Source organism: Falco cherrug, chromosome 7 (assembly GCF_023634085.1).
Source record: "Falco cherrug isolate bFalChe1 chromosome 7, bFalChe1.pri, whole genome shotgun sequence".
Classification (NCBI taxonomy): Eukaryota; Metazoa; Chordata; class Aves; order Falconiformes; family Falconidae; genus Falco; species Falco cherrug.
Genome location: NC_073703.1, coordinates 62,902,339 through 62,915,973, shown reverse-complemented (window position 1 = coordinate 62,915,973; position 13,635 = coordinate 62,902,339). Strand labels below are relative to the sequence as shown.

Here is a 13,635-nt window from a genome sequence, read left to right as displayed (position 1 = left end):
CTGCCACCTTGCACAGCTATGTGAGTGTGCAAGCATGACTGCGCTCACTTGCAGAGAGCTCTGCTTTGCTAAGCTAGAGTCATTAAATTGTGAGAAAAAAACAGAAGCCCTCCAACAGACAAATTGCATTAAAATTCACTGCAGCTGCAAAGCTGCTGCAGAAAAATTTCCTGGAAAGAAACACATCAAAAGTGGTCTCAACCTTTACTGATAATTGGCTAATATTGATTTGGTATTACATTATAACCTCCTCTGATCTCACTGACATCTGTAGCCACTCCTCAATCCCAGAGGTTCCAGCAGGAAGGACAGTTTTAAAATGTCTTGCTTCCTCTGCTGGCAGAGGCATTAATTAATTCAGAGGCTTTTCCAGTCACCTTCTCCAGGTCAGCCCCATTTCCCTGCTGGGGCTGCACCAGCTGGCTCCTGGCTTCTCCAGCAGGACAAACTTGCAGGGGGCCTGTGGCACAGTGCCAGCACTCCTGGTGAATTCTGCACCGCTGTCCTAATTCTTTGTTTGTAACCATGAATTAAAAACATTAATTAAATACAGAAAATTATAGTCACAGCCATTCTACAGAGTATAGGTTAAAAATATTATCGCGCAGATGCCCATAATTTCCTGTTGAATAAATATGTACCGTGTTATGTGTGCGCATATGTGTATTTATTTACATACGCCACAGGGTTAAAACATGTATTTCCTTTATAAGCTAGAACGGTGCTCTCTTAAAAGTCTAATGTGTATCTTGTTAGTGTTTCAAAGTCAAAACAGGTTCAAATAAATGCTGCTAAATCTGTGTGGTCGCTCTCTGAGCATCAACGCTTTCTGTTTCACACCCCGCCCACCCCCCACTAGGATGGTGAATTATCTTTGGAGGCAAGGGCACACAGTCGCAATTTATATCTCACACTTCGGTGAGCTGATGCGAGATGCTCACCCTACTTCAGTATAAACAGAATTTTACTATATCCAAGTTCACTATAAGCAGATTCCAATATATCCCCCTTCTGGTTCCCAGCTGCCGTTTCATGTGGGATAGGATCCAGAAATTTTTTAGATGCTTTGTGTCCTGACGGAAAACACAGGACCACTATTCTGACTTGGATCTCACGTTTAGAGAGCAACAATTGCAGGTGGGTACACAAATGGCTGACATGATGGCGATGCCGTGGAGAAATTACATCTCTATTTCAAACTCTGCATATGATGCTGAAGGCAAACACTGAAGTTTTTAAGAATACTAAAAAATTTTTTAGTGTTGCCAGAGAACAGGTTAGCAAAGGCATAGGGAGCATCAGTAAAATTACATGGTATGAAGATACAAAGTCCACCCTTTTTCAACATTATTTTAATTATTCTAATTATGTTTTTTCTTAATAAAGCTCATAATTATTTTCCTCTTCTGATTTTCAACTGTTGCTACATTATTCAGCTATTTTACCAAATAATACTGAGAGACCATACAGTGGCTAAAAATACTTCCCTCGTATGTCAGAACTGAATTTTAATTGAACATTTGAAAGAAACCAAGAAAACAGATGTTTTAGAACCCTATTTAGGCTATGAATTGTAGTGCCACATTTTAAATTACAATAAGCATCCTCTTGAAACAGTGCTAATAATTAATACTACTGTAATTAATACCAAGAAGCCCTTCTGTTGACAGGTTTATAAATTGTCAGTTCCTTTCTGAAATGTAGAACATCCTACATCTTTGAAATAAAAAGCTAAAGCTAACAAATGAGTTCCTGCCTAATTGCCAAACACTGATTTGTATGAAGCGGTTGAGGTTACAAAGAAATTGGGAATTCTCAGCCCGGTTTCCCTGCTGATGAGTACGAACTGTCTGTGTAGCTCTCCCAGAGGTGTCAGAGGAATCTCTATAGTGTCACACAAGGGTTCTTAGCTCAAAGTAAACACACTTTCCACAAACTCAGCTGCTTAATCTGTTTGCAGGTTGAATTATAAGATGGGGGTGGATGACTCCGGGTGCTGGGAAGACGCACAGAGCATTTCCACACTTTCTTGGTAAAAAGGGCATGCTATTGTCATCAAAAGACTTCACCCAATTGTTTAATTTTGCTATAGGCTCAGTGGTCTGATCTCAGCAATAATGAAAACTAACCTGACCAAAATTTTCCCAAGTAGTTGAGCATGTTAAATTGTGTAAATTCTTTTCACTACAGCAGTGCATTACCACCACTTTAATTTAGGTTGTGGCTGCACTTCTACTCTAGCCACCCTGGTTACACAGATTAAACGAGACTGTTTCACTAAAAAAAGGCCACAAACCAATCAAAAACCAACCTTCACTTAAATACCTACGGTTAGTAAATGTTTATAAATAAAATAAAATGAAATAACAACTTTAAACAATGTACAGAAAGGTTCAGCCAATATTCTTTTTAACATGCTGTAATTATTTTCGTAGGTTTATTTTTATCAAGTGTGCACCTGCTGAAGTTTCAAATATATCTAAGTGTTCAGAAAAAAGATCTGAATGATTCTCAACCAATCACTGGAGGTTTTAAACAGATACCTGAAAATATGTATCTTCATACCTATATCTATCTTAACTATATTTTATGTAGTTCCAAATAGATCGAAAATATAAAAAAAATAATATATTTTTTTAAATAGGAGAACTCAGCATGTATTTTTTTTAAACAAGAGAGAACTCTTGTTAGGCACTTGCAACATATTATAAGCCAATTTCTGGCTACTCTGGAAATATGTTGCAGACATTGAAGTTGAAGACAAATATGGACGGACAGGAAAATTAGCATCAGTTCAGCATCGATCCCCTTGGAAGGGTGAGAGAGCGGTATTTTGCAGCTGATGAATGTAACACAGAGATGAGAAGTGCCACACCGTGAAGAGGCTCTGCCTACATGTTTGCCTGTGTCCCACAACCAGACTTTTAAAGGCTTATGTGGTAGTAATAACAAACACGGCAATAAGGACTTCAGTAGAGACGAACTTCAGGTTTGGAGTTCAGTAACCTTTTAACAGGAAATCTTATGATGGGAGAGAAGACTTCTTGTTGGTTTCAGTGAGATTTTGAAGCCTCCCCCTAAACAACCCCACCAGCACTTACCAGGGCATGAAACCTGCCAGGCGTGTAACAGCCCAGAAATCAGAACCTCAATATCCTACCATGCAATTATAAAGGCAAATACTCTGCTGCCATAGGATTGCCATGGGGTAAAAACACAGCGAAAATCGTTCATAGGAGATAAAAACACTTTCTCTGTGCCTTGCACATCTAGAAAGCAGTTTCTGCAACAGTAACGAGAGGCACATTGATTTGTGTACTACTGTAAAACCGTTACAGTGATGGGCTTCCCACTGACTAAGCAATGAGCTGAACGGATGACAAGGGAGGAATCATTTGAAAGGACCTTTTCTGAGCACCACCACACCTGCAGTGATGGACAAAGTATCAGAAGAAACAACGTTCCGTTTGGTTTCCAACTGCCATTTCACTTGAAAGAAGGGAAGTGGAACTTACTTCTGAACTTTTTCGTTGGCCTCCCGTGAAGCCTCCAGGGCTTTCTGGAGCTTCAGCTCGGTGTCCTTTTGCTCTGACTGAGCCTGCTGCAGCTGAGCTGCCAGACCTTCAATCTGGTGATAGGTAAGGGTCACAACATCCACCCTGCCCTGTGGTCCACCTTCAGCAGTACCGAGTACACAGTTCAGCTGGTCCTTCAGACACGTTCCTTCAGACGAAGATTTGTATAAGCTGGGAAAAAAAAATCACGCGTGTTATTCAGTTTCAGTCTAAGGACAAGCTGCAAGAGTATTACACTCAATTTAACTTTTCAAATATGATCATATGTGGACCCACATACACTAATACCAAAACAAATTTTATTTCAAAAGTGACAGAGAACAAAAAGAACATCCTGTTTCCACCAGGCTCTTCCACAAGTATGTAACAATTACCAAAATTTAAAAAAGCCAAAACCTATTCAACAAAACCTCACAAGGCAGTATTTTTCAGCTGTGGCATCTTCCTGATCACCTTTGAGCTGCAGCAAAAAGCTGTTACTGTGATTTACATGAAGTTGAATTAATCAGTGTAAGTTACTGATGTATTACACAGGACTCTTAGCAAGCGGACTCACCAACTACAGGGGGTTTATTTGCATAATTGCATATTTTTCAGTATAATGAAAAGAATCAAAATGCTCCAATACACAACTGAAAATCTCTAAATCAGCAGGATTACTTAGAAATAGCAATGATTTGCATGCACTAAGCAATTCTAAAGGTCTTTGGTCAATATTTTTGCGAGAAGAAACTTGAAATATTTCTTGATGTTGGTTTAAATAAGTTAGTAATAACCTGTACTAGAACTTACTGTGTCTTAAATAGCCTCTCTATAGTAGACAGGGATAGGTAACCTACCAGCATCATGGTTTAATCATGGGACATTTCAATACCTGCAGTGTCCTCCACTATCATTTCTTGCAAGGTCCTTTCTGACCCACTGTTTTGGCTTCACTCAGGCAAAAAGTAGACACGTTTACCATGTATCTCACAGTGAAGCACCATGGATGTACACTCAACCCATTCAGTTTTATACATGATTTTGAAGTATATTCATAGAGATATCAAATCAAAGATCACAAAAATAATGCTATTCCATTGTACAACCCAAAATGCAGTACTACATGCTTTGTATTTGTGTGCCAAAAAGTTCTGGACAAATCAAAGGGAGATCATAAATTAAAAATTACATTGAAAAGAGTCTTAAGGCAACAGATTCATGAAGCTAAAAGACACAAATATGCCTGGATCAGCTAACAATAGCTATGTAAACCAGCAAAAAGGATATTAGAATGAGAGTTTACCTATAAATAATGAGAAGAAAGGAGAATAAAGAAGATGGTGCATCAGGTAAAAATTTCTCAATGAAGACACTGTTAACTGTGAAATTATTTCCTAAGGAATCAGTAGGTAGCCAGCTGCTTGAGTTATTCAGGTGCAGTGGTAGAAATCATATTAATAGCTGATTATTAGGGGAGGAGCCTGCACCAGCAAGCTCTCTGTGGGATTAGCAACAATTGCTTCCCATCTTTTCATAGCCACAATTCACTGGTGAATTTTACACCAGTGGAAGATGACATTGATGACATGGTAGAGGAAGAAATTAATGGAAGTCATTTGTAACAGAAGTGATGGCAACAAGATATTGCAATAAGAAATTTATGCTTTTAGATAAATAATTGAGGTAATTTCAAAACAACTTCATGAATATCAGAAACTGCTGCTGTATTGATGAATATGGCTCAAGACCATTCCTCTGACTGATGACCATGCAAATATCAAACATTATTTCAGTGTGGATTTCTAGTAGCAGTGCACACCGATTACAATACTCAAGACACAATCTGCATGACAGCTGCTAGTATGTAATAGCATACTTTCCTCCTTTCCAGTTTGTTAAGGTGTTTGTACGGAAACCACCCTTCATTCCAACAGCCCATAGAGGAAAATCATATACAAACTAAAATATAATATACATGGACAACCAAAATGTTGATGAACTAACAGAAATCCAGAAGCTAAAAGGTCAGAGTGTTGATATGTCATTACGCCTACTAGCTGTGGTTGTCTGAAAAGAATCTGAAGAACCTTTTCAATTAAATGAAGACATATTGAAAATATAAATATTTATAAAGGGACATTAAGAACCCTAGAACAGACTCATTAAAAATAAACTTAACTGTTGCACACAAAATTTACTGAAGCTCCACTATGGTTGAGCATTGATTACCATGGAAAAATACAAAAGTATGCAAATAATGCTGAAAGCAGGTTACCAAAATACCACAGCTGCCCACTTCTTAAACACCTGGCACAAGATTAAAAGAAAGAAAAGACAGATGAGAAGCTAAACTGTTCAGTGAATATATGTGTCCCTGATTACAAAAAAGGGAAGATAGCCTAAATAGTCTAACTTGTTCACACCAGCTGAGATTTTTTCCCAGAACATATGAAAAATATAGTAATTTATTTAGATTCTAAAATACTGGCCCAGTGTGGCTAGAACCAGGCTCCTTCTCAAAGACTGGCCACAAACAATACGGTATGCAATACAGTTACGTGTTTTAACTCACAACGACTGCACCTGAGTGATCAATAGATTCTGACATGTATATATTTTGTAGCCAGTGTGATTCCTCCAGATAAAGGCACTGTGGTTGATACATGTTTTAAACTTTTTTTTTTCCCAAAAGCATGCAGTTGGCAGATTTCCATCAATGTGTGCTTTGCTACAATACTTTTATTTAGTCTCTTTTGATACTTACTAATTTGAAATTCCTTCATTAATGTCCTGAAGATTATTTCTTCAAAGAATATTGCTGCTATAAATGAAATATAAAGGGGAGTCCTAGGCCTGAAGAATTTGTGACAGAAGCATTCAAACAATTTCTTGATTTAAGTAATTCACATGTTCTTTATAGTAAGCCTTTTGCTTTACTGTGGCAGCATGGCCCCTTTCTTGCTCCAGCTTGGGTCTGAGAGCTTAAAGGGCCCACCTTAACTGTGTCTAGGCAGAAGAAAAAGTGACATGTGATGATGTGTCACTTATGTCGCTCCTGCGGATAGCAAGAGGCTTCCCCAGCCCCAAAGTCAGAGTAGCTTCAAGCCTGCTAAAAAATTTCACCAGTTGTAACTGCTCCCAGAGGGACTTGACTTTGGCTGAAAATCAACTGTATGAAGTGCTGCTCTTATAACACTTCTCTCCTTGCCAGGCATACTTTTGCTGCAAGGTGGGAAATGATTTTCCACCTGAAGCAATTACTGAAGAACACAGAGAAACCTTCCACCTAAAGGAAGAAAAAAAACCCCAGCAAAAAACAAACATTCCCTGTTCGTCCCCTCCCTCCTCCCCCACCCCTGTGATAAACATATCCAACGTTCCTAAAGGCATGTAGGTCTGACCTTGGTTTTCACCACAAATGTTTCTGACACTCAAGTTCTGGAGACCTCAGCCTGCACTCAAGATGGCTTTGACGAGGGTCCCTTCACACCGCTGAGTGCACTCAAGGGCCAGGCAGCATCGATACCTTGAAAATACTACCTCAGAGGTGCCCTTAGGAAACACTGCAATAAGACGATATTAAAACGAAGCCCATAAGACCTGGAAGAACTTTGACATTTTGCTATAAAGCAGAGGATATGAAACGGTCAAGTTTGCATTACATGTGAGTCAGGAGCCTGACAGCTGGCAGACTGGTAACTAGATGGCATTGCCCTACCATAGACAAATATTTTACCAGCCTTCCTTCACCTGCAATTTATACGAGTTAAGAGGACTCTGTTTTCTCTTCAGTACAACCACCCAAACATCCCTCGCTAATTTAACCGAAGACAGCAGATGTGTTGGCCTCTGTGGTGCACAGGCCACAGGCCACGTTATAACTGCAGGGCAGGTGTGTAGCACAGAGCGTGTTCTTTGCTGGGTCACAGTCCAGCGCAGCATCGCTCTCCTATGTGGGGTACCCACACGTTCTTCCTCTAGGATGAGCTCAGGCTCCTCTTTATTTCATATTCTCTCACCAAACCCAATGACAAGCACTTGCTGAACAGAGCCCACCACTGGTTTTCTTCTCTGTGGTGGCTGGTGGTATAACCTCAGGATTTTAGAGGGTAACATGTTGACAGATCAGCACTGATGGTGCATGTCCGCACTGTCCAAACGCAATGATGGGTGAATATGGATCCACAGTGAGCAGTGGGTTGTTTCAGCCTTCTCTCCAGAAACGATCTAGAGAAACCTGCAACCTGTACAAGGGTCCAAACAGTCTGGACACTGGATGATTCAAGCACAGGTTCATTACCTACAGTGAAAGCTGGAACTGATCATCATCCATCTTAGAACTTCAATTTTTCAACAAAATCAAATGAAAGGCCATTAGCAAACACAGTTTTCCTCCTTGGGTCTCAGTCTCCTCATCTTTAAGAAAGAGCAATCGCAACACTACCTTTGCAAGGTGCCCTGAGCTTCACTACTGAAAAGAGACCCATCATTTTGAAAGAGCTAAGTTAGATGCAGCAAAGTTTGAATTTAGGACAAAACTAAACCCAGCTGTTCTGCTGATGATGCCAAGCAGCACATATTTTCCTTTGGGCCTCATTTTCGCTCCCCAGTACCAACACCATTCCCCTGCGACCAGCTTAGGAGAGGTAGTAAGGACATGAGGCATGTGATTTAATCATCTGAGCCTTTCTTGAAGCTGAAGGACTGCTGAGACATGCTCTTAACAAGAAATAATCGGGAACCATACCTCCATTACAAACCCTTCATTTATGAAGTTGCACAGTAATCAGATGTCTCCAGTTCACTTCATGCAGCCACCGGGCAAATTGCTCAGATAGCACAGCCTCATGTGACAGCGATATGCGCATGACATCCAGCACTACCTATCATTCCTCGCATTCACTGCACCATCAAATGGGCCAGGACCCCCACAAAAATAGTTTCTGGATGATTAATAATGCTTGGTTGAAACAGTGCAAAACATACAGGAAACTGATGAGAGGAAAGAAGCATTTCCGAGATTTTTTGCAGCTGTGGTACTATCGTCTTTGGCTAGATTAGCAGTCAATAGTTTGTAGTTAAGAAATGCACCTGAATTTCCTGAGCACATGATGCATCTAGAGCTGGGGTCTCTGTTATTGCTAATTGATTAATTAGAGTCTGGAAGATGATAACTCAGCATTAGCTCTTTTCGCACATACTCAACTCTCAGATATTCTGAGTTTACAGAAGAGGCTGCTGTAGCTTTTATGCTTTAATACTGAATATTACTTGATACATGTTAACATTACTTATATTAATTATATATATATAAAAAATAAAAAACATCTTCACAGTTCCACAATGTACCTGTGTTCATTGCAAGACACAGATTCACAAAATTCCTCAAATTTCTTCCACGAATCAGGGGACTGTGTTTTCAATACAAGAGCAACTACTGTGGATACTCTTCAGAGTTTTTTACTAGGCTACATGTTATTTCTAGAACCACGCTTGCCATAAAATGTTCCTGTCATGTTTTGACAGGGAATTAGCTGTATTAGCATATCCTAGCCTAAGCATTCACAGAATGAAACTATCCAGCTTGCTTCTAACTGAGTAAAATTAATCTGAAATTGCAACAATAATTTTATTTTGTTCTACGTTTACTTTACCATACCAGAAGTTACAGGAAAGAATCCTGCTACCTTGTATCTGTTCTTTATTGTCAATTCATATGCTTTGGCCATTCTTAAATATTTGCCAATGGCTTTAGTTAACAAAATAACTTTAACTTCGTATTTGTAATACTGCAGTTATTCCCTACAGTAATAGATTGTTTAGGTAACACTGCAAATACAGAAGGAACCTTATCTATTAATCGAAGACAGAACTGGCATCAACTCATCAAGAGCGACCTCAGTATTTGAATATAAAGGCTGTTTAAGATGGTGCCAGCGACTCCATGGTTGTACTGCGTATCGCAAAACCCTGGCCACCTTCCCCAGCACGCGTGAGCATCGCGGGGGGCAGAGCAGACCCCGCTCTGCTGCATGTGGCGGGGAGGGAGGGAGGGAGGGAGGGAGGAGGGGCACAGCCAGCTCAAAGACAAGAGGTATTTTCACCTTCCCGGTTTCTGGGCTGAACTGGCAGCCCCTGCGCTGGCTGCCGGAGCCACTGGGTTGACATGGATCACTGAAGGGGTGTGTATGTGGGTGGTGAGGAGCCAGCCGCCCTGGCTGAGGGCCAGCAGGGAAATCGCCTGTGTCAGGGATTTGCAGAAACACAAACTTGGTGGAAAAGAGAGAGAGGATCTTGTCCTTAAAGGTCATAGCGGTTTATTTTTTATACTTTGAGTATGTTTTTGACGATATCAGTTTTAAGAACATCTTAAAGTGCATCTTTTTACTCAAAGCTGAACTTAAGGAAGCAGTAACTCTGGCTGTGCGCTAAAACAACAGAGCCACCGGTACGCCAACTAAACCAGGTAGCAAATAGATGCAGTGTGTATTACTTTTCCCCTTTTTATGCTGATCCTTGCCAAGAGCTTCATTCTGAACACCATCTCCTATATGAAAACCAGGGTATTATGGGATAAACGGACATCAGGCTGCCTGAGCAGGCCTTTCAGCATCAGCTCCTACAGCTCCACACCCCAATCTGGTCTGGACTGCAACCCCTCCAGCTCCCACGGACTTGAGAGTACAGGGGAAATTGCTGGCATCAACCTTTCCTCACCAAAATGCCAAGCATGGAAATCTTTCCTGGTGACAAAGAATGCGCACATTCAGGAGTCAGGCATTTGTGCTAGGAGCCTTAAATGACATCTCCTGTCACCATAGTTTGAATTCAGATTTGCCTGCATAACTAACAAAATCTAGTAGAGATTTCTTTGTTACAAATTATGCATGAAGTTAAGGCTAGTTTTGTCTGTGCCTTTAGTTTCCTTTGCAGCTTCTCACTGGTAAGGATAATGGCTCCTGACTTCCATTTTACATAAGTGACCTACACACCGACAATTTTACCTGGAAGTACAAAATTCTTCTGCAAAAGTAGTAATACTAGTGAATCACCTCTTGTATTAAACAAATTGCAACAACTCAGGTGAAACGAGTAAGAATCCTGACCCTGAAAACTGAAACAGCCAGAGAAGCATCCACTCAGTGCAAAGGGTACTCCATACATACATCAACGTATACATCCACATAAAATAAATCTGATAGTACTGACATGTATCATAATGCAGGCATCAGAATCACCTGAAAACAAGCTCAATGTAACGACTATACGCTGTTGACTTTTATTTTTGTCTCCAGGGAATAGTGTTTACTTTGCTTTAAAATTTGTATGAGTCATTTTGTTATGTGCCTTTTTTTAATTAGTCTGAAGGAAACCGTCATCTGAGAAAGAGAGCGGAAATCAATTCTGATTCGATACTGATAGCTACTGTGCGATGTAAACTGTGTGTTCTTTCTAATTAAATGTAAACATGTGCAGTTCTAAAGTCCAGCAGTGATGACAACAACTACTAGAAAGGATTGCTTAAGCCCTGGTCAACTGATTCTTGTGAACCTTTTGTTCATACCGTAGGTGAGCTTGTGCAATCTGTCGCGAGGTGAACACCAGTTGTAACTGACTTTATTTTAGGTCATCTTCAGAGAAAAGACTTGACAAGAATGTGGAGCGCTCTGTAATACCTCCAGTTACCCATTAACTATGTCCTTCTGATAGCTAATCAATAGCATTGCATGGAGCCAAACACACTGCACTGAACTGCCCCTCTTCCAAAAGCCAAGTCTTGGTAAATATTTAATGGCAGTAAAGGTGTTTTGACTCTTATCAATCTGATATGTTAAAGAACTCTTGAAAGAAACTTTATCTTGCTTCTCTCTGCATAAATAATTTGTTCAGTTACAATTTTAGGCTTATGCAAAAGCACTTAATGATCTAATGCTTTTAAATCAAGGCTTTGGACAGAGAAAATGTAGGTTCAATCCACATGTCACAAAATAAAGAAAAATCAAGGTTTATTTCCTTGATAAAATGCCAACTAGAAATATACATCAAGGAACCCAGCCCTTTATACTGTGGTAGTAAATACTGCGCCAGACTCGCTCAAAACCTGTTATACAAGTGCACATTTGAGATTTTCTTACAAGGCTTCAGTTTCTGCAAAATTCTTAGCTCTCACTCACATCAAGATGGAGCAAGATTTTTACCCTCTTTCCACCAGGGAAAAAAACAACTCTAAAATAGTTATAATAAGGATCCGGAGACTTTTTATTCCCATACAATGAATAATCCCATCTTCAAGTGGGTATATTCTCAGCTAATGAGTTTTATTAAGTGTTTTTCTGTTTTCTATTTTTCTGTGCAGAGCAGTTTGCCTAGACCACTGAACAGAGAAACACTTTTAGCCTGATCCTTTAACATCTACTGCGTGTATACCTCTGCTACAGCCAGGTAGGATCTGAATGTCTCTTAGAGACTTAGACAGGCTTATTCCATGCCTCTGGGCTAATGTCACAGGATGGAGGATGGAGGAGTCCCCTGACCCCCTCCCTCAGCACAGTCTTCCAGCCTTCTCTGCATGATCCAACTTCAGTATGAGCCTAAGTATGTTGAAGAAAATGATTCAGCAATGGATCCAAGCTTTTTCTTGGAAAATAATCTGGGAATAAAACATTGATAGTGTTTCAGTTTCCAAAATGTGAATCACCATAAATGTTTTCCCAGAAGTATAAGCATTATTTTTTTCCCCAGTGTTTAAATGGCCTTTTCAGTGCTCTTGATGCCATTCAATAGATTTCAGAAATAAAAACCATGGGAATAATTCCCAAACGCTGGCATAGATAACTGAACAGCCTGGTGTTTTCCAATCACTAGTAATTGGCTCTGATGAAAACAGTATTAATTAAAATCATAAAGGCATATAAATCAATCAAGCAGCAAAGCGCATGGCACCATTCAGGAATGACCGGCTGAAGAAAGCCTGTAACTAATAACCTCAGAACATATCTTGCATTTAATACAATGTTATCTTTATAAATCAGACATGATCGTGAATTTTATGGCTGTCCTGATTTGCTATTGTGATCGCTTGGCTTAACTCCCCCACTGAACCAGAAAAGCAAGAGTCGAAGCTGTCTTGGACCCAGGGCTGGAAGCCAGCCCTGCCTTCCAGCATGGCCAGGAACATCCAGCTGAGTAGATGGAAGAGAAAAGTCTCTCCAGGAGAAGGTAATTAAAAGAAATACAAAGCATGGAAACGTGTTTCAGAGATGGAATAACCAAATACATATGGAATTTGAGAGAGGGATGATCTCATGGATGAGCTGAGTAGCCCTAAAGCTAGAAACCCTCAGTGTGACTGACCTGGGAAAGGGAATCACATGGGGCTCTGCCCTCTTGTTGTTACTTTCTTGGTGAACGATTCAGCTGATTAAAAATCTTTGACTTTTTTTTTTTAAATTAGAAGATACCTGTTTTTTAATGTGAGAATTCTTCCCCCCTGCCCCAGCAAAATCACTCAGAGCGAGAGTATTGGAACAGTTTTCCCTGATCTTTCTCAAAGGTGTTACTGCAAAATGTGAAGCAACTCCGACCAAAGGCAAACAAGGCGTCCTGTGCTCCAGCACATGTCCAGCTGTGGTCACTGGTGTGCCAAGAAGCAAGGTGCACCCATGAACTCTACACTGGTATGACTAGCACGTGGTTTCCCGGTTTTTTTTGGTAATAAGTGCTGCTCTGCAACGGCTTCTGAGTCACTAGGATGGCTGCAGGAGCTGCAGTCTGAAAACCTTCCTCCAGATTGGCAGAGACATCCGAAATATCTACTTTAAGCTATCATGGCTTCTCCCATACAAAAATGCAGCATTTTGGGGATTGCTGTGCAGATACCCACTTGCAAGTCACCTCCTGAAAGCCATGTAAGTGACACAATGGCAATGTATCGCTACTCAGTAAGCCATGCCTTACCTAGCTGCTGCTGCCAAACCCTTATCCATATAAATCATACAGCTCCTTGGACAGTTAAGCACTATGAAACAAGGCAGTGAAAATGATGGCTTAAATGATAAAGGAAATTTAATATAGGGGA

General features: G+C 40.3%; 1 protein-coding gene across 13 annotated transcripts in view; it reads right to left on the bottom strand.

Annotated features, from left to right (window-relative positions):
- MIPOL1 (mirror-image polydactyly 1) overlaps positions 1 to 13,635 on the bottom strand; it is a 197,363-nt gene that overhangs the window by 22,073 nt on the left and 161,655 nt on the right. For all 13 annotated transcript variants that reach the window (XM_055716711.1, XM_055716720.1, XM_055716714.1 and 10 more), the window contains one exon: positions 3,516 to 3,746. In XM_055716711.1, the coding sequence (XP_055572686.1) occupies positions 3,516 to 3,746 (231 nt within the window). The remainder of the gene's footprint in view (positions 1 to 3,515; positions 3,747 to 13,635) is intronic.